The 21,539-nt window shown below is 41.1% G+C and overlaps 1 protein-coding gene across 1 annotated transcript in view; it reads right to left on the reverse strand.

The window, feature by feature from the left end:
• The window catches only part of LOC120224856 (protein O-mannosyl-transferase TMTC2), a gene marked incomplete at its 3' end in the record, with an annotated part of 267,387 nt that extends 254,897 nt beyond the window's left edge, over positions 1-12,490 (reverse strand). Inside the window, exon 1 of the mRNA XM_039223097.1 lies at positions 12,299-12,490. Coding sequence (XP_039079028.1) covers positions 12,299-12,381 — 83 coding nt within the window. The remainder of the gene's footprint in view (positions 1-12,298) is intronic.
• Positions 12,491-21,539: the final 9,049 nt, after the last annotated feature.

Raw genomic sequence — 21,539 nt, forward strand, 5'->3', positions numbered from 1 at the left:
ACATTTTATTGGCAAAACTTACATGTGTGCACACATGCATATAAAATGGTTAAGTTTCCGCATCATTTTTCCAAACTTTTAACTCGAGATGAAAATTAAATTCCAAAATCCATAGTTAATATAATATAGTTCACTGAATTCTTTCAGTTATCCTACATCTACCTGATATCCTAAGTGAAAGATTCCTAAAACAAATTTAAATGCTTAATATTTGCTTTTAAAGGAAATCCCCTTAAATGCCCTACAGTATTTCTAAATGTTATTATATAGTGATTTTCAACTACCAGCAATCAATAGTTAATGAATAATGTCTCAATTAAGAGAAATATTTAAGTATCCTAGACACACCAGACACTGTGCCAGGCACTTATTATATAACTTACTTCATTAAATTCTCCCAACAACTCTAGAAGAGGGAGCAGAGGCTAAAAAAGTTTAAGTGACAATCAAAATTATACCATTAACAAGTAATAGTTCTGGGATTAAATCCCTAGATTATCTGACTTCTAAATGCTCATGGTCTTTTTAGTTTTGACAACCCGTTGCTTGGAAAGGTCCAGAAGAAAGAAATAATTTCTAATTAGTTATAAAAATGTATCACCAGGTTTAGATATTAGATGCTTCTCTCCAGCACATATACTAAACATACTTACTGTGAAGTCTAAATATATACATCACTGATTCACACAAACATTTGAACGCAGGAAAACTTTGGCTCATCTGACATACAGCTTTCCTAATCACTGGGCCGCCAGAACTGATGTGAATCTGCACGTACTCCCAAAAGAAAAAGAGCTGTCATTGAAGAGGGAAACCATGAGTACCCAGTAATAATATATCCTGCCAAGCAGAACCCGAGTACCAAAGATTATTTACACCCGATGCACTGTAATTGGTCCTTTTACTCTGCAGAAGGGAAAAAGTGCTCAGATTGGCCAGAATGTCTATTCAAAATAAGCCTTCATGCACGGAGACCAGAAGCATGGGGAAAGCAACAGAAAAGAAATACAGGACAGCAAACACTGCTTCTGCCTGAGACTAAGGACTGCTAGCCAACAGGGTGGACAGAGACGCAGAGGTGGGGTGTGGAGGTGGCAACAGCTGAGACAGCAGGAGTTCAACCACTGACTCTAAGTGGAAAATCAGCAACAACTCAGAATGGTTGAGAACAGCCTTGTTCTCAGATGCTAACGTGCAGTGATAACTGAGTCATTCATCTTTAGGTCCAACACCCTCTACATCAAAGGATACACCCATGCAGCTTTTTAAAACACACACAAAACATTGCTTGTAACTATTTCATTTCATCCTCACTCTGTGGTCAGCAGTTAGTAACATTTCCACTTCCTGGTCCATTATAAGACCAAGTTTTAGAGAGCCAAGTAGCTGAGTACAGTGGTAATGGCAAGACTGAAATTCCAATCTTTGATCTCGGCCTAATGTTTGTTCATGACACTGCCTCCAGTGCATAGCACAGTGTTTTTTGTTTGTTTGTTTGTTTTCAAAAAGGAATAATCATCACCTATTTTAGAATGAGTTCTTTAAAAAGATGTCTATTAGGGGGGGCACCTGAGTGGCTCAGTCAGTTAAGCGTCTGACTTTTAGGTTTGGCCCAGGTCACAATCTCACAATTTCAGGAGTTTGAGCTCTGCAATGGGCTCCGAGCTGACAGTGCAGAGCCTTCTTGGGATTCTGTGTCTCCTCTCTCTGCCTCTCCCCCACTGGCACTATCTCTGTCTCTCTCAAAACAAATAAATAAGCTTAAAAAAAAAAAGATATCTATCAGTAGGGTGTTAAAACTTCAGATATACAGGACATTCACCTATTCAAAATGCCCAAAGACTAAGGTATATAGTACCAGGTTGAGAAAATTACATGGGTTCAAGTATGTCTAATCCTACATAGATACTTTCACACGACCACATCACCCAGAACCTAAATATCATTAATATATAAAAATCTTTCCTACTCTCAGCTACCTAAACACCTATTTTTTGCTGCCTGTCTAAAGTCTGTAAAGTCTTCATGTAATGTAAGTCAAGTTTCCTTACAAGGAATTCTTCAAAAGAGGTACAAACCAATAAAAGCACTGACTACAGAGACTCAGTGTAAGCATGAGTGTTTTTCAATTCCAAAGCCTAAGGCAACTGCAAATCAGTTTATTTGTCAAAATCACAATCCAACATCTGTCTACACACTAATGTTACAAAGGAGATGATAATGTAAATCAAGATGGTGACAGATATTTCAGTAGAGATCATCTCCTAGAATTTCAACAGGCTCCCTACCTTTTCAAAATCTATACAATACCTCAAGTCCATCTGATCAATTTAAAGATGTCATGATTGAACATGTTTGTGAAAACAAAACATAAAGATGAAATAAAATGGCCAAACTCCTACACAGAGAGCAGGCACCTCATCCTCAATCTTACTCAATTCAGGAATTGAGGCAATCTTTGCAAATGTCTGTGAAACAGACCAAGCTGATGTAATACATTTAAATGAAATAGAGCCTTATTACTCAAGGTGTGGTGAACCAGCATCATCTGTTGCACCTGAGAAAGACAGACATGTATTCTGAGCCCCACTCCAGCCAGAACGTGCATTTTCTTTTATTTATATATTTTTCCTTTCTTTTTCCTTCAGGTTTTTATTTTGATTCCAGTATAGTGTAACATACAGTGTTATAACAGTCTCAGGTGTGCAATACAGTGATGCAACACTTCCATACATCACCCAGTGCTCACCATGACACGGGCCCTCCAAAATCTCTGGCACCCATTTCACCCATCCCCACACACCCTCCTCTCTGGTAACCATCAGTTTGTTTTCTATAGCTAAGAGTTTGTTTCTTGATTTGTCTCAGAACCTATATTTTAATACCCCAGGTGATTTGCAGGTAGTTTGCAGGGAGTTTGGGAAGCACTGATTTAAAAATATATACATATATCTGGATGGAAAGAGATTCAGGAGGTGCCTGAGTGGCTCAGTCAGCTGAGTGCCCAAGTATTGTTTTAGGCTCAGGTCAGGCACTGAGCATGGAGCTTACCTGGGATTCTCTCTCTAAAAGAAAAAAAATAAAAACAAAAGCAAAGAGACCCAACAAGAGGCCGAGTTCAAAAATGTTGCTTTAGGAGAAGCATGGAGTGACTCATATGAATTAAAGAAAGGAGAGATTTAAACTGCATTTTAAAAGAGTTTCTAAAAGGCAATCACCCATATCAAAGGATGAAGGCAGAGAGCAAATGATGAGAGAGGACAAGGTCTAAAGCCCCCGTGTCTGCCACAGGCATCCTCAATCTTATCAGGCATGAATTCCAAAGGAGCTACTAGATACTCTCTCATGGAAACGGCTTACATTATTTATGTTGATGACATACAAGAGGTTTAAAAAAGTGAAATTTCATTTTCTGTTCAATGTGAAACAAATGCCCAAAACACCACTGCTGTTAAAAGAAAAAATACAGACTCTTAAATATAAAGGTGGACGAAACAACCCTAGAGATGCTGTTCTAATGGGATATTTTAAATGAAAGACTAGATATTTGTGGCAAAGTATAGTTGGTAATTTCTGGCTACACACTGGTGTCTTTCATACATTTTCTTCAATCTAAAATTTACTTTCTTTGGTTAAATCAGTACATCACCCTGTGGGAATGGGTTAAAGTATAAAACCTTATTTCTTTAATATAAATTCAGTGACACCATTCAGCACCATTTTTTTTCCAATAGACTAAGCTTCCTATTTTAAATGAGGTTTACCAAATGAATTCAGGTATACCAGTTTTTCACATCAGCTATAAATAATTGCCTCCCTCTAAAGGGCCTATTTCTGCAAATAAAAATGTCTTTTTGCCTGATTAAACTTCTTCATCATCTGAGAACTTTTCTTCTGCAAATCTGTAGTTGGAAAATTTGTCATGAGAAGCTTGCTTTGTCAAAATGAGCTCTTCTCAATTGCTTTCAGAGAGCAGTCTTATACTTAATTATTTGGAGAAGGAGGGGAACATCCTATTCTAAAAGAAGTACACATGACAAAATATTTGGACCCAAGTATTCTACCTTAAGACTTAAGACATCTTTTATAATCCAAGGCAGCAGGCTCAGTATTTGCAATACCTTTAAAAACCTAAAGATAAGAAGGCAGAAGTAGCCAAAAGACAGTTTATAAAAACACTGAGAAAGGTCCCCAGAAGAGTATTTCAGCTCCCAGCCCTACCTCAAGAACCACTTCTCCTAAATTGCTTTGTAATAACAAGCGTCTTCCCCCAGCTAAGAAAAGGGGTCAAGCCTGTCAATGTAATCTGTAAAGCCACCGCCTAAGTTATCCCCTGTTGAAGACACAATTTGCAGAGATATCGCTTCAACATGCACTGACATTGTAACGAATTAAACTACTGACTTTCATTATTAATCCAAGGGATGCCACTAACAGAAAAGAAAGCAGAGTAGATCTGCCTCCATTGTGGAACAGATTGGAAATTAACAAAAACAAGATGTTTACGTTCCCCAAAGTGTTTTCACTTATCTGCCTCTCTCCAAGACTAGTTTTATAATCTAGGGTTTATAATAGAAATTAAATAATAATATGCTTTATAACAATGTTCTAAACATAGACATAGAACCCGACTAAGATTAAAGCAAAAACAAACAAGGCTATGGTCTGTATCCTTTCAGTCTCTTAATAGAATACTTAACAAGCAATTCAAAAAAGAAAACAAAATTTCATAAGGCACAGCTGTAAAAAATTTTACTAGACTTACTCATCTTTAAGAAAAAACTTTTTTTATAAAAAGCAAACTTGTGAACTGCATTTAAAATTAATAACCAAAGAATTCCAAGAATGCAGGGTTATATGGATTGCCATTCTTCCCACTGGATTTTTAAACAATGCTGAAACATGGCTGTTAGAAATACTTCGGTACCATCATTTAACACTGTTCAAAATGTCAAGAACCATATTGCGCCCCAGTGGCCACTCTTCAGCAAATAACACATCCTTTGAAGTTAAAATACTCCTAAATGATGTCAAGGGAGAATTTCTAGGAGAGTACAGTCAAAACTTTCTACTTCTGAAGAAATCAATAATCTGGAATCACAATTAGGAACAAAGCACATGTTACCAAAAGTTGGAAATTTTTCAGTTTCAAATGTCACTGAATTCCTTTCACCCTATAGCAAGAATTTTTTATACATTGTTTCCTAATGAAATGATAATCACAAGCCTATAGTGAACTTGTTGAGGTTGTTTTTCTAACATGATGTCTCAGTGGAATAATGACACATTTACTATAACAAATGCCACAGAAATGAAGGGTAATCATCAAAGGCAAAGGGATAAGACAGAACCATTTCATTTGGCCACAACACCTAACACACAGCTGCTATTGGAAGGACACTAATGTATGTTTCATTTGACAAATCATGTAATTTAGTCAATCTCCTTGGCTGTAACTACATGCTGGGCCACGCCTCATATCCTGCCTCACTCTCTGATATCACAAGATGCCCCAGCAAAATAAACAAGGAACAAAAGCTTACATCAAATTATCATAAGCTAAATAGCATCTCCTTTGCCAATTACTAAGGTGTTCTTAAAACAGATACTACAGTACTGCCCTCAAGCAATGTGGCGTGTGTACATCTTTAGAATAAGTAAATGTACATATAACTTCATTTAATTCCACAATAAAATGGAATCTAAAGGTGAAGTTAGAAGTCTTCAATTCTAAACTCTTTTCTAACTTTTTAGACCTGAGCAAATAAAAATCTCTCTGCCCATCTCATCTTTAAAGGAATCATTTCTAGGGGCACCTGGGTAGCTCAGTCGGTTAAGCATCTGACTTCAGCTCAGGTCGTGATCTCATGGTTCATGGGTTCCAGCCCACGTCAGGCTCTGTGCTGACAGCTAGCTCAAAGTCTGAAGCCTGTCTTTGGATTCTGTGTCTCCCCCTCTCTCTGGCCCTCTCCTGCTCATGCTGTCTCTATCTCTCTCTCCAAAATAAATAAAACATTTTTAAAAATTAGAAAAAAAATAACCATTTCTAGCTGTTCAAATTAACTGCATCTTATGAAATGCCCTTAAAGAAAATAAACTACTCTAAAAACATGAAAACTCTTAATGTAGCATCTTGAAAATGAATCATTTCAGTGTTCCTGCCTTTTTCAAAGTTTTTCTGAGTAGTTAGGCTTACTCAATTCTTTCCCATTTACCTGTAAGAAAAAAAGGTCATGGTTGAACACAAAATGGTAATCCCAAACAGTTTCTAAAAGACTGAAAAACATTTATACATTTTGCTCTTGGAAACCTTGAGTACCAGAGAAACTGACAAATATGATTGAAAAGTTAAACTGTCAGAGAGGAGGAAACAAGATCAATAGAAATTTGATAGTGCTGCATCTTGATGGAATTATCTGCCTAGAAAATACAGCCAAAAATATCTTTGAGGCAAAAGCTTTCAATCCCCATGACCAGTCGAGGCAAATCTAGTTAACTCAAAGTGTTCAACCACTGTTTTCCTCCAAGGAAAACAACTGATCCAGACAAACAGGAAGGACACATTGGGGGAGAGGTATTCCAAAGCTTCTACGTGTTTGGATACAGTGCCAGTAAGCACCAGACCAACGACAAGGCCAGTTCAAACCATCAACCATGGACCCTCAGCAAGGCTGTTCTGGGAAAGAAGCCAACAGAGTCCCAATAAAAGTTTTAAAATATGAGTATCAATCAAAATAAACATGACTACATGCAAGTGAACCTGCTAAAGGACACTCTATCAGCATTTTTATAAGTCTATCATCGGACTCCCCGATTCAAACAGTTTACAGTACTAGGTACAGTACAGGTGGGAAAGTACAGACCAGTAAGGATGTTTGCTGACAAGGGTTAACAGCTGCTATTTGTACTACACACCACATATATGAGAAGCCTACGTATAGGAGTATTCATAATTAGAATTATTGAATGTAGTCATTTATCCCTCAAAAGTACACACAAATCAAATCTTCAAAGAAACTACCTAGCACTGTGCACATTACCTAGCACTACCTAGCACAGTGCACAAGCACTGTGTAATTATTCAAAGTATGATGCCTTTACGAAACAGAGACGTACCAGTTCCTGGTCATATGCCTCTCCTCTTTTTTTCAACCAGGCTCTAAATGAGGACAGCTATTCACAGAAGATGGGTCTTTACATTCAACAACCCATTTGTCCTTTCCATCAAAGTTGCCACACAGGTCACTTTTGTGAAGCCATTAAAGTAGGTACCCAAAGCTACGTAATATTTAGCTTACAAGAAAATAAGCAAAAAATTTAAAAGGTAAATGTTATTGCGTTAAAAGCATGGTAAGTGGGAATGTTAAAGCTATTAGGTTTGTCCGTCACACATTTTTCAGAGAGACAAGGGTGAAACTATGTCCTTTCCTAACATTATGAAAGTGCCTGTTTTAGAAGAAATGCTCCCTTTGCCTATGATGAACAGCTGTAGCATCATGGGCATTTTTAAAGAAGTGCTTTCAGCGTGCAGAAGAGCAACAGAGAGATTGAGAAGACAAACTGTACTCTTAACTCATGTTGGAATCCAAAAGGTTCTAGTTATTTCAGAATTAGAGAATCAGAGAATCAGAGAATTCAGGGTTCCCCTAGGGGCATATTAGCACTAAAAAACTAAATGCAGATGACAAAAAAATGTAAACCAATAATATGTAATAATATAGACCCCAAAACCATATATGTGTGTGTGTGTGTGTGTGTGTTATTATTATAATATAGAGAAAGAGAAACAGACAGCTAAGCGACAGATGGCTGGCATTTAGATATGTCCATTCAGTGCCTGTCTCTGGGTCACTTGCTAGGATAAACCACATGTGACAAGCTCATTGAAAGTAAGGCAAAGTAGTCCATAATGGCTTCACCTAATTTTAACTTACTATTAAGGGATGTATTTGTTCAAACTGCAAAATGAACCTGATCTGCACAGATTTGATTAAGCTTAGCTAGAAAATAAAATACCATATTAAAACAGTTCATGAACTATAAACTGTATCCACTTGCATTTTTTTCAGTGTATCATAAACTAGGAAAGAAAATCAGAGTACAGTAACACTCTTGTACACACTGACTTCTTGCAATAAAAACCTGAGTAGGCAACTTTGATACAGAGCAAACTTCTTCCTTATATTAAATTTTGATTTTATAGTAATTCTTTCTAAATGTGCTTTTACTAAATACCAAGCATGACTTCAATGGTTGAACATACTAGAATTTCAAGATAACAATCCTAGACTGGTCTCCTGCAAGCCTATTAGAGAGAATGTTTTAGAGGGAAGTTAAAAGAGTGACTGATCATTTCATAATGGATTCTTATCATACCACGTCAAAACCCAAACGGACAATAACTTTAAAGGAGCCAAGCAGAAGGAATAGTTGAATACCTTTAGGAAAAAAAAAGAGGTAAAAAAAAAAAGTTATCATGCCTTAAATCCTCCATTCCTTCATTTTAAATGCTGTTAATCAAAATCTTTATGACTTTAGATTAACTCATGTTTCTATAAAAACAGATTTATATTCACATCCAAAGAAATAAACTAATTTAGGAATGTATTAAGAGTTACAGTAGTTTTGACTCAAAAGTTGAAATTTTGGCTTAGAGTTGTTCCTTCCTCCAAGTTTCACCGACTGTTGCACAGTGGAATAGCTAAGAAACCTAAGAGTCATGTTGATGATCAAGGTTGGTTTTAACAAACTGCAAAATGGACAACAAGGAAATGAAATTTCAGAGCAGTCATAAACCCATTTTCCACTTCCAAACATTATCTTTTTTTTTTTTTAAGTAATGTATGATTTTATTCACACAAGGATAAAAATACACATTAGGTGCATTATCTTCTTGTTCATGTGTTATACATCCTAAAGGGCGTGCCATCAATTAGGTGACAGGTACAAAATGAAATCTGACTACAGAACAACAGTTCTGACATACTTCTGTTGCTTTGAAGCACAGGGATTTCTCTTTGAGTGTTATCTCTATGCAAAACCTAAGAGAGGATTTTTAAAGAGGGAAGAGTGAAAATGATGCAATGTTATCCTCAACAAACACATAAGAGGGCACAGAATTTGGAGTCAGCAAGTTTTTTTCCAGTGACCTAAACACCAAATTTCTCCAGAAAATGAGACAGCCCTTCAAGAAGTCATCATCATTCATCATGACTTCAAATTTGGCAAAGACTGCACATTTATAATTCCAACTGTACTCTAACCACAATTTAAGATTCAATACAATCATGGCTAGACTAAAGGCAAGGGGATGGGGTCGGGGATGAAGCTGAAACTATATATACTTTTTTATCAGATATGATGAATTCTATTCTTCCTAGCCATATTCTTAAGTTTAGCATTAAAACAGTTGTAAAATATTAAGTTTTACCATAGGGAAATTGATTTTGCTATGAAAAAGTTTCAGATTACCACTTAATCTCAACCAAGTTACATCAAACAGTGAAAATAATTACATATATAGTTTACAAAGTAAACTTGATCACCATATTTAAAAGAAATGATAACTTTGAGAAGTACCACAGCAATAATGTTTGAGCTGAAGCAATATAAAGCCTTCCTCCAGCAAATGCCAGATTCTTCAGCTAAAATGCAGAGTCTTGATTTAGTTAAGCAAGTCAAGCGTAAGAGCCATCTCCCTTCTCGCAAGCTGCTCCCAGCACTGGCCTCTCCTTCCAGAACTGTATTTCACAAAGTTCCTAGGGGGTAGTGGAATCCACATGCAGTTTACACAATGTTTTAAACTTGAGTGTCTGTAGCCTGAAACGCAGTAGTGGAAGTAAACACATTATCATCATCCTACAGTTTCCACTTGACTCCTCAGGTCTCCTCCAGTTCCACACACCAGGGAGTTGGAGGGCAGATAAAAATTATATCCCAAAAGCCACAATTTACAGAGCACTTTGGCACTGAATCGCCCACACATGCTATGCAGACATCCAGGAAGTTCCACGCTCCTATTAATAGGTATATCAGAATTTCTAGGATACATAAAAACTAAGTTTGATTCTCTTAAGACTTCATACTCTTTTAAGAGCATAGTACTGCATATGCAGTTCTGCTACTAAGAAAACTGGACTAAAAATATACTTCCAAATCATAGCAAAGTATAACTTATATTTACAGGCTCTCAACATCATATCAGTATATAATGTCTATCTATGTGTCATATATTGAGCAAGCTATCAATTAGATATGGATAGCTCATCACATTATGTTCATCTACGTAACTGAGTAGAAGTCAGGAATTTTGACATTGAACCCAACCTGCAGTATGTAAAGAACTTAACAATGATTGCCCACCATCAAAGCACAACTAATTTATCATCTCACTCACACTATTCTCCCTGTTACAAAGTCCTCACACTTCTGACTGATGACTAAAGAGCACATAATAAGCATTAAATCTACAGAAAAATGCATGCGCAAGTTTAGTTTAGCTCAAGCCTTCATCTTTACAAGGTACTGTCTTCTGACATGTGCTTTTTACAGAACTGGACAGCGATTAAGGACAGCATACACTGGGAATGCTTGATGTATCACAACATTCCACCATATTTAGCATATCACAGTTACTTTTTTTCCAAGCTCTTTATTCTTGGCTTAAATGATTACTTTTCAAACTGTCCCCAACAGAACCAGGAACTGCTAGATTCATCCCTGAGCCTGTTTTAGTGAAAAGTCACCCATCTTTGGAAGCAGGAGCTTTTTCTTCCAATACCTTAGAAATAGCAGGTGCACGGTAACACAAAACTGGAAGGAACAGAAGCGCCTCACCTCAGTCTTACACAAAGACCATTTCCTTCTCAGAGCATGTAGCATAACTGCTAAAACATACTCACTGCTTGAAAGTTGAGGAAAAGTTTATGTTTAACAGTGGCTTCCTTATCAACTCGTCTCTGACAGATACTCCATAAAATGCATTAGGAAGAGTTTGCTTTATTTTATTGCACCTAATATCAAGGGATCTCCTAGAAGACATGTGGATGTAAACCAAGATTCACAGATTTCAAGCATACATCCATGAGTATGCTTTTAGCCAGAGAGTGGGCACACCAGAGATGGCTAATTACCACCCAGAAAAGATTCTGCCTTCATCTCCCCTTACTATCAGCCACTCTGCCTAACTTCACTCTCTGTCTTGCCCTGACCCTGGGGAGCCATTCACTTTCCATAGCCCAGAGAGGCTGCTGAAAAGCTGTCAAAGTAAATCTGTGCTCACTTTTTGGATGGTTTCATTTCAATGGAGCATGAAACACCCCAGGACGGTTAATAAGTTTAGCCAGGCGTGCTGTTCTCCCTAATATATTTTAATTATGCATCTGTTTTAATTGTAATCAGATAAGTCACCGGAAAGGCACAAATTGGAATTTTCCCTAATGTCTATTGGAGCTTTTCATCAGTTTCTAAACACTAACAACGTTTAAAAAATAGGTAGAGACACCAGCACAACTGTGACATTTTCCAGAAATCGATGCAGTTTCTTTGACAACACAGTTCAGGTCTCATTAGCCACCCAAACTAGCCCAAATGCAGAAGACAACTTCAGTCTCTAGGGGCGTCTTCGTCCCCAATTAGCACAAAAGAATCGCTAACGTCTAATGTAAAACTCCCAAACAGAAATCAAAGCCCAGGCTTTTATAAAGTGCTACTCCATCGATTGGTGAGGGAGGCGGGGGGAGCCAGAGTGCCCATCAGCAGCTTTATCTTGGCTCAAAGTAAAGTACCGTGCACGTCAAATGGGAAAGTTGGAGCAGAGTACAATGGTCTCCTTCCACTATTTCGGTAACTGTCAAAGGTGCGTTTTTTCCTCGGGAAATAAGTGTCCCATCAATAAAAGGAAGCGTTACGGGGAAGATCTATTAAAAGGAGAGGAGCGGCTTCCTTCCAGCCCAGACGTAAAATCGCTCAATGTGCACCAAGAAATACCGAAGACTTTTTTTTTTTTTCACTTAGTACGTTGATTAAACAGTTTCCCAAATTGCTGTGTTTTCCGCTAGGAAACTGAAGCATTTGCCAACAGCCAAAAACCAAGAGAAAGAACCTGCCGCAAACTAGGAACCCAAACTCCTTCAGCCCGCCCAGCGCGCTCGCGTCCCCGGTGTTTGCTCTGGGTGTTGTTTACGCTTCTCCTAAACCTTCAGGTGCTGGACCAGTTCCTGTGAGACGCACTTCGAGCCTTAAAGCGGGAAGCTTCCGTGCCACCGCGGAGTCCCCACGGAGCCCGTCGACCCCTTACCTGTCATCATAGCAGAAATCCGCACTCAAGGTGTTGAGATACAATGCGAGCCCCAGAGCGCTGCTCACCAACTCTGCAATCATCTCTCCACCGCCTTCCCTCCGGCTCGGCTCCCAGCGCGAGGGCAGCAGCGGCAACAAAAAACAGAAGCATCAATCCCCACCTTCTGCCGCCTTCTCCTCCCAGCTTCACTTTTTCCTAGCTCCCCACCCTCCTGTCCCTCCCTTCCTCCCTCGGGTCCTTGCAATCCGCCGCTCTCCTCCTCCTCCTCCTCCTCCTCCTCGCGCCCGTCTCCGCAGCCCCTGCGTCCTCTCCGGGTGCGGGCTCACACCACGCTCCCCATGCCCGGCGCCCGCGAGCGGCTGGAGGCTGTCGGGCTCCGCGCCCACCGGCGGATGCACAGGGCTGGTCCTTCGCACCGCTCGCCGCCCCCACCCTAACCCATGGCAGTTCGGGGCGCCCTAGGTGAGGAGTGGGACTCGGAGGAGGTGGAAGAACGCGGGATGGGGACAGAGGGGCCGGACCCAGCCGGACTCCGAGACCAGCTGGAGGAAGAGAGAGAAAGAGGGGCGGGTGGGAGGGACAAGGCGAACCGCCTCCCCTCGCCGCCTGCCGGGCGCACGGCTCCGGTGCTGCTCCGGCTGACTCCGGCTGCCACAGCGGCTGCCGCTCATTCACTCTTCAGGAGCTCCCTCCCAGCCTCAGCCCCTTCTCCGGTGAAGTGAGGCGCGGTGGCTGGAGACTCCAGAAGCTCCCGCGTGGGGCTCTCCGCGCGGCCCCCCGCGCCTGCGTGGCCAGCCCTCCATCCCGGCCTTGCCCCGCCCCTTTCCCCACCCGGATCCTCCCCCGAGGCTCCTCCCACGCTCCCCGCTGGCTGGAGGCTCCGCCCACCTCCCGCTCGGCCCGCGGCTCCTCCCTCCCACCTCCCGCCTTCCTCTGGTTTCCTTCACCTTCGATTTCACTCTGGAAAGCCCCCGGGACCCAAGGGCGACTGCTGGGAGACAGCCCGAAGGCGTAGCCGGAGTGCGCCCTGGGAGGGGGCGCTGCTAGAGAACCGACACCGAGGAGGACACGGCCGCTCGCGCCGCGGCTGCCTGGCGGCGCCTGGCACCGACCGGATCTCAGCCCCGGCGCTGACTGTGCCAGGCGCTGCCAGGCGTAAGGCCGGTCAGCCGGAGGGACTTCTGGGGACCGGGAGGGGAGGAACAGGTCTGGCGACGGCTGCGGCCCGGTGGCCGCAAACACTCCCGCGCCCTCTCCTACCCGCTCACAGCGAGTGAGTCGAAACGGGAGGGGGTACTGGAGAGCTTGGGGGGCGTCGTCGGAGGGAGAGATTTCAGCCCCGAGCCTACCGTGGCCCCGAATGTCAAGAGAAAGACGTATGGGAAACCGCAGTCAGGTTAGAAAGAAAGGACCCCCAGAGAGGAAAGAAGCACACACGAGCGCACCGCAGCTGCGGGGGCCTCTCTTGGTTTCAGGGGGACTTTCAGGCTGACTCTGGAAATAGAAGAGACGCCTCTGCAGCCCCGGTACAGCGCTATCCTCAAAACCTAGGAAGGCGGGAAGCTAATGCCCTTTCCTTTCCGCCCGGATGCAGGACTGGATGGAAGGCGTCCAACCTGATAAATTATGGTGCAGAAGAACGGTCTGTGTAGACGAGCTCTGGGTACTAAAGTTGCGAGGCCAAAGAGGACGGTGGGCTGCCTGCCACACCTCCTGCCTTGGCCCCTTTCTGGCAGAGCGATGGGCTCCGGTGGACCACGATGAACACTACTGCAGCGCCCCCTGCTGCATGGCAACCGCAATGCTTGGAAAAGACCTGTGGAGGGCGGACTCACCCCGGCCCCCTCCCCTCCGCCCTCCAAGGGAAGCGCCTAACTGCGCTTTCCAGGATTCAAATCCAGGGCAACAAGTCCAATCCTCTGGATGTCTGGCAGTGGCCTGAGAAGTAAACACAGTGGTTTGGGTGTCAGTAAAACAAAACTCCGTCTTTTCTGGATTTCACAAAAAAATCTGTGTAGACACAGATGAAATGATGAGTATTTATTATATTTAGTATGCCATGCACGATGGACCCCATTTTTGTTCCCTGAAACAAACATATGTAAAACATACAAAAAAGGGAGTTGTGTCTTTAAAGGCAGACACTGATCTTTTATCTTTTTTTTAACTCCATAATCTCTGCTCAGGATTGAAAAGTTTAAAAAATTCTGTTAATTGACACATCAAGCTCCTCTCTATCTCTATCCCTCCACTGCATTTACATGTTGAGATTGGATCCTAGCACCCTGGACGAAGAGCACCCAGGAGTTGGAGTCCTCACTGTGTTATTATTACCTGAGAATAATAGGTATTTGGCCAGTCCCTCAACCTCTTTCTGCCCCTTTTGTCTCACCTATACAGCAGTGATGAAAATAATATCTATGGGTACCATTATTATGAAGATTAAAGTAATTAAGGTTTGAAATACCTAGAAGAGTCCTAAGTGCAACAGAAGTGTTAATAATAATTATTATTATCTGCAACTTTCTCCTTTCCTTTCAGTTGTTCACTAAACCCTAGATGTATAGTTCCAAAATGTAGACCATGACCTCCACATCACCCCAACCCTAGTTCACACTGCCTTGACTTCCTGCATAGACTGAGCTTGCCCTTATTTCCAATCCTGCAATGCCCCCCCCTCCGAAGTCTAAACTTCAGGCATTAGAATATTCTTTTGAAAACCTACAATCTCTCTACTTTAAAATGCTCAATGACTTCCTGATACATATCGAACTAAACTTTCTTTTTACCATGGCCGGCCAGGCCTCCTCTGGCCCTGACCCCTCCGTACCTGTCACATTGTGCTGCGGAGCTCCAGCCAGGCAGGCCTCCTTCTCTGACGCTGTTTTCTCCTCTTCCCGCCTGGGGTGACTTCCAGACCTTCTGTAGCTCCTTCTCAGCATGCCAGTCTTAGTTCAAATGTTATCACCCAGGAGGCTTTCCCCACCCACCCTACAAAGTAGCCTCGCTCCCTGCAATCTTTGTCCCATCCTCACCCGGATGATTTTCTTGATAGCATGCGTTGTTATCTGGAATCTCCGCTAGAACGTCAGCAGCTCCCAGAGGGCGAGGATCTTATCAGCCTGGTTTTCCACATAACACCCAGAGCCTGTAACATCCGCACAGGTAGAAGAAACGAAAACAAGACAACACAAAATGTTGACAATAAATGTGCTTAGCAGAAACTATAGAGCAACCGGAAATTCACAAATGTTCGTCATGAGGGAATACGGTAATCTGAACTGTTGTCCATGGTAGAGACAGTGAAGAATTAACAAAGCAGAGAGGGAGGAAGTAGGTTAAAAGTTCTGAAGAATGCATCAGCTCAAGTCACACACAGACAGCTCTCTTCAATAATTAAGAGGACTCAGAGGCAGGAAAGTACTAGAGAGGTTTGGGTTAGCGTGCTAAAGCTTGTAAGCATTTCCAGAGTTGTCTTCACTTCCAGGCTCTAATAGTTTTAAATAAATATTTTCTACACTCCTTCTCCACCTCTTCCTTTTCTCTTCTCCCTACTCCCAACTCCTGGGAATTGGGGGGCCTGGGAGATGGTGAGAAATCACACTTTCTATCCCTGGTGAATGGAAGGCTGAAACACAGCTGTGTTGCTTTTAACAAATGTTCCTATTTTAATTTAATGTGGGTCTCAATATTCTTCTAACACATTAAACCTTGGTTGCGTTCAGACTACTCTCCCAGGGCTGAGAAGCAGCCCCTGCCTGCGTTTCCTACCTTCCTTCAACACCAAACTTGGGGGGGGTTGGGAGGTGAATCACTATCGTTAGAGATGCTTCAAATCTGGAGACATTGCTTTTCAGCGTATTAAGGTGTACCTACCATTGCAGATTGCTGCCTCTAATGAATATATATATATACATATATTCTATTTAAAGCTACTGTTAGTCTCCACAGATGAAGGAAATTAGGATGGTTGGCTTGACTTTTCTACCTTAGACATAAGACTGGCCAAAAAAGTGCTAAGCCCTTATTTTGCCAAAGTAGGTTCCACACATCTGCTACCTCACCACTTCCTCAATGAATTCTTTTTTATAGTCGCCCCGACCTACCCTGCATTTGTTCTGCATTCCCAGTCCTTTGTTGTATAATTCATACCTTTGCAGTGCCAGGTCCTGGGGGTAAAGATTTCCTTATTTGCCTAAGACATTTTTGGTTTATTGTGCAATACCATCTTCCCTTTGGGTGTTGCATAAATATTAACTAAAAATCCACATCTGGTCTTGGTCTTCATTTCTATTTGTCCTAATATAACTTCTCTTTGAACAATTCATTTGGAGAGTGTGCCAAGGGTGAAATGTGGCACATAAATTCTCCTGCTGCACAGAATGCCTTTTAAAGTGCCCACAGATTTGGTTATTTATGAACAGAAGATTTGCACCTCTTCCTTGCTCTCTCAGTTCTAAAATTGTACCAGGCCAAGGTAATTACAATCCCCCATATGTTTTGTGGAAAAGGTATCCAAGAATCTCCTGCTAAAATCTTAACAGATTGACTAGGAAGCAGAAAAATACTAGCCCAGCAGGTGAAACTGCCTGTTTAGGGAGGTCAGAACAGAGCTCTCTGCTGGGGGACTCATAAGCTCTGGGCTTTACTCAGGAAATAACCCTGCAGGAGAAAAACAGCAGAGCGTGGATGAAATGTGGGTCAGGGAGCTGAAAGAGGCACACGGGCTGCTTGGTTAACTAATGACAGTAAATGCATTGGCTACACATGTTACATTTAGATGTTCCCAGCACACCATAAAATGCTGCCCTGCGGACACTGCAATATGTAACATCGCTTTGTCCCAAAACTTGTGATCCATTAGGAATATAATTAGGACGATACAGCCACAGAAACAGATCTTGTCACCTCTGTCACAAACCAGGGGCTGTTAAGAACCAGCTACTAAAATAATGATCACTTTAAAAATCTCACTGTCTCCCAGCTTGCAATTCAGAGGATGTGGGGGTGGGGGAGGAGAGGAGGAGGAGGAGGAGGAGTGTAGAAATAACATGTTAATAACCAGATATGGGTAATTGCAGAGATGTTAAGGCTAATGATAGAATTCAGAAACTCAATTGAGAAAAGCAAGGACAGCCTCCTTCATAGAATCTCTCCAAATGCATTCACATCCACTGATATAAACAGTGATCAAAAATATTCTAACAGCTTGAAAAATTGCACAGACTCTGGGGTAACAGTTTTGATAAGCCTCAGATTCTGTAAAATAAAAGATGAAGAGGAGAGAGAAGATTAGTTTTGATGTGGACGTTAAGTAAACCAGTTTATTCATGAATGTTGCCCTGGTATTCAGCTCAACCTAGACCGGTTAAGCCAGCACTGTCCAAAAGACATTTCTGCAAAGGTGGTTTGATAGCTGCGCTGTCCAATACAGTAGCCATCAGCTAAAGTGGCTACTAAGCACTTAAAATATGGCTAGGTGACTGAGGAACTGAATTTTAATTTAAATTTAAATTATGAGAACATTGGCTAGTGGCTTCTCTATTGGACAGCACAGCTTAAGCCCTCAGGACCTCTCCGCTGACTCCCCGTCTTCGTGTCTTACAAGAGAATACTTACCAAAGCCATTGTCTGCTCTTTCTACCGGTAACAGCTTTAGTTCACAACCTTTTGCGTTAAACTGCTCCACACCCACATGTGGTTTGCCTTATTTATAAAATAGCCACCAGCTGGGTGACTGGGTGGCTCAGACGGTTAAGCGGTTAAGCGACAGGTCATAATCTCATGGTGTGTGCTTTCGAGCCCCGCATCTGGCTCTGTGCTGTCGGCTCAGAACCTGGAGCCTGCTGCCGACTCAGACTCCCTCTCTCTCTCTGCCCCTCCCCTGCTTGCACTTTGTCTCTGTCTGTCCCTCTCTCTCTCAAAAATAAACATTAAGAAATTAAAACAAAAGAACTTAGACAACATTTCAAAAAAAAAATAGCCACCAGCCCCATTGAACACTTTTTAGGCATTAGGCATTTCAGTGCACATGTTATGGTTTATGACCTCATTTAATCTCACAAGTGCCCTGGGAGATAGGTACCATTACTATCCTTATTTTAGGGGTAAGGATGCAGAGGCATGGAGAGGTTCAGTAAATTGTTCATAGTCTTCAGCCTCTGGTTGTGAAACCGACATTTGAACGTAGGTCTTTTAACTCCAAAGTCTATGCTTTAACCACTACTCAGTCCAGTCTTGTTCCTTCTCCCATTCAAAACACCACATCCCCTTTAGGATCTGCTTCAGGGGAAGGAACTCATGGCTACTTCCAGGATGTTAGATTAAATTCATATTCTTCCTCTTCTATCCTAACTCAGATGATTAAGGATAAAATACTTATCTTCCTTTGTCAGCCACTTTTACCTGATTTCCTCCCCCCAAGTCCCGTATGAAAACCTGCAGACTACAGAGATTACATACTAGAAACCCTTCTATATAAAATACACACACACGCCACGTAATTTTTTTAAATAGATCTATTCAAATCATGTATAGATATTTTTCCTAACATAATCCACATCACATATTACAAAAATAGCTGAGACAAGTAACATAACTCAAACTCCAACAAAATAATGAAAGCATTAATGCAAATTACAATTTGGGAAGCCAAATAAAGGATTTATAATTGACTTAATATTATTATGTTAAAAATCCTACTACAAATTTGCACCTCATATAGCATATTTAATCCATTTATTATTACTATGAAATGACTAGAAAGTCTATTTGGAGTTTAGTCTATTAATCTAATGATAAATGACAGGAAGTCAGTGTATTTAAAACTTTTGCAATAGATTTAATTAAGTTGTCCACTTAAATGAATAAATATCTTATAATTTGTAATACTGTTATTTAATAATTATAAATGAATGATATATTTACAGCCTTTGCATGTAGACTTCCACCACCCTATACTTTTTTCCCCAAATGCTCTTTCTTTCATCTTTTTTTGTCCTTTTGAACCTTTTATTTTTGCATATTTTGTTCCTGTGAAAGCATTTAAATTTTTTTCTTCTTTTCTTTTTATTTATTATTTTTTAAAATTACTTTTTAATTTACATCCAGGATAACATATAGTGCAATAATGATCTCAGTAGAATCCAGTGATTCATCCCCTACATATAACACCCAGTGCTCATCCTGAGTGTCCTCCTTAATGCCTCTTGCCCATTTAGCCCATGCCCCCACCCACCACCCTCCAGCAACCCTCAGTTTGTTCTCTATATTTAAGAGCCTCTTATGTTTTGTTCCCTTCCCTGTTTTTAAGTTGTTTTTGCTTCCAGCATTTAAATCTTAATGCACAAAACAACAAAGTCACCCTCACGCATATGAAAATCTGCCCTGAGAGAGACAAACTATTAAGAAAACAGGTTGTCTGCAATGGTAGATTTGAAGCTAAGACATTTATTTTCTTAGCAGTCAGTTTGAAAGTCAGTCCCTAATTGAAGCAGATGAATGAAGACATTAGATTCATGAATTCCAAGCTGATTTTTTTTTTTTTTTTTTTTTGAGAGAGAGAGAGAGAGAACTCCTGCACCCCTGGGGAAGAGACAAAGGGAGAGAGAGGGAGAAAGAATCCTGTGCAGCCTCCTCATCCAGCACAGGGTAGGGGAGGTGGGGCTAGATCTCAAGACTGTGAAATCATGACCTGAGCTGAAATCAAGACTTGGACGCTTAATTGCCTGAGCCACCCAGGCACCTCTCTGAGCTGATTTTAGCAAATTTCACCTATAATTTATATTGAAAACATGTGATACAGGCAAGCACGAATTTCCTTTCTGTCACTATAGATGAGTTTGCATTTTCTAGAATTTTATATAAATGGAAATTACACTGTGTACTTTTTCTGATGAGGGGGGCTTCTTTCCCTCAGCATATATAGTGTTCCTGTATATGTTACTAGTTTATATATTTTTATCTCTGAGTAATATTCTATTTGTATGGCTATATCACAATTCTTTTACCCATATATCTGTTGATAAAAATTTGAATTCTTTCTGGGTTTTGGCTAGTGCAAACAAAGCTGCTATGAACATTCATGAGAAGTCTTTGCACAGATATGTGCTTTCATATCTCTTGGGTAAATATCTAGGAGTATTCAGTCCCATAGGGTTTGCTATTTTAAGAAACTGCCATACTGTTTTCCACAGGGGTTATACCCTTTTACATCCCAGCAATCAGCTTATGACAGTTCCACTTACTCCACATTCTTGCCAACACTTGTAGAGTCAGTCTTTTTAATGTTAGACATGCTATCAGGTATAGAGTAATAATACATTTCAGTTTTGTCATTCCACTAATACTAATGATGTTGAGCATCTTTCCATATGCTTATTTTCAACCCATACATATTTGGTGACAGGTCTGTTCAAATCATCTACCCCATGTCTTTTGTTGTTATTGTTAGCTGTTTAAAGCAAATTTATAGCTCTCAGTTCTACAGTCAGAAATGCAGCATGGGGTGCCTGGGTGGCTCAGTCAATTAAGCATCTAGCTCTTGGTTTCAGCTCAGGTCATGATCTCACAGTTCATGGGATGGAGCCCCAAGCTGAGCTCACTGACATTACAGAACCTGCTTGGAATTCTCTCTCTCTTGCTCTCTGCCCCTGCCCCACCCACCCTCCACATGTACTCATACACTCTCTCTCAAAATAAATAGATAAACTTTAAAAAGTCCTCCTAAATTTAAAAAAGAGGTGCATGGTGGCTCAGTCAGTTAAACACCCAATTTCTTACTTCAGCTCAGGTCATGATCTGGCAGTTTGTGAGTTTGAGCCCCTCATTGGGCTCTGTGCTGACAGGGTAAGCATGTGTGGTATTCAATGTCTCCTCTCTCTCTACCCCTCCCTGACTCATGCTCTCTCCTTCAAAAATAAATAAGACTTTTTTAAAAATTAAAAAAAAAAAAAAGAAGTCCATCATGGTTTATCTGGGTTCTCAGCCCAAGGTCTCACTTGATGGAAATGAAAGGCTTAGAGCAGTTGGGCTCTTATGTGGAGGCTTTGGAGAAGAATCCACTTCCAAACACATTCAGCTGTTGGCAGAACTCAGTTCTTTGTGGGTGTAGGACTGAGGTCCCCATTTGTTCTCCTCAGATTTTAGAGGCTGTTTGCTTTCCTTCTCACAAGTTCTCCCTCCATTTGCAAATTAGCAACAGTGCTTCAAGTCTTCCATGCTTCAATTCTATTTTTTG

This window comes from Hyaena hyaena, unplaced genomic scaffold, assembly GCF_003009895.1.
Source record: "Hyaena hyaena isolate Hyena2069 unplaced genomic scaffold, ASM300989v1 scaffold_1273, whole genome shotgun sequence".
Classification (NCBI taxonomy): Eukaryota; Metazoa; Chordata; class Mammalia; order Carnivora; family Hyaenidae; genus Hyaena; species Hyaena hyaena.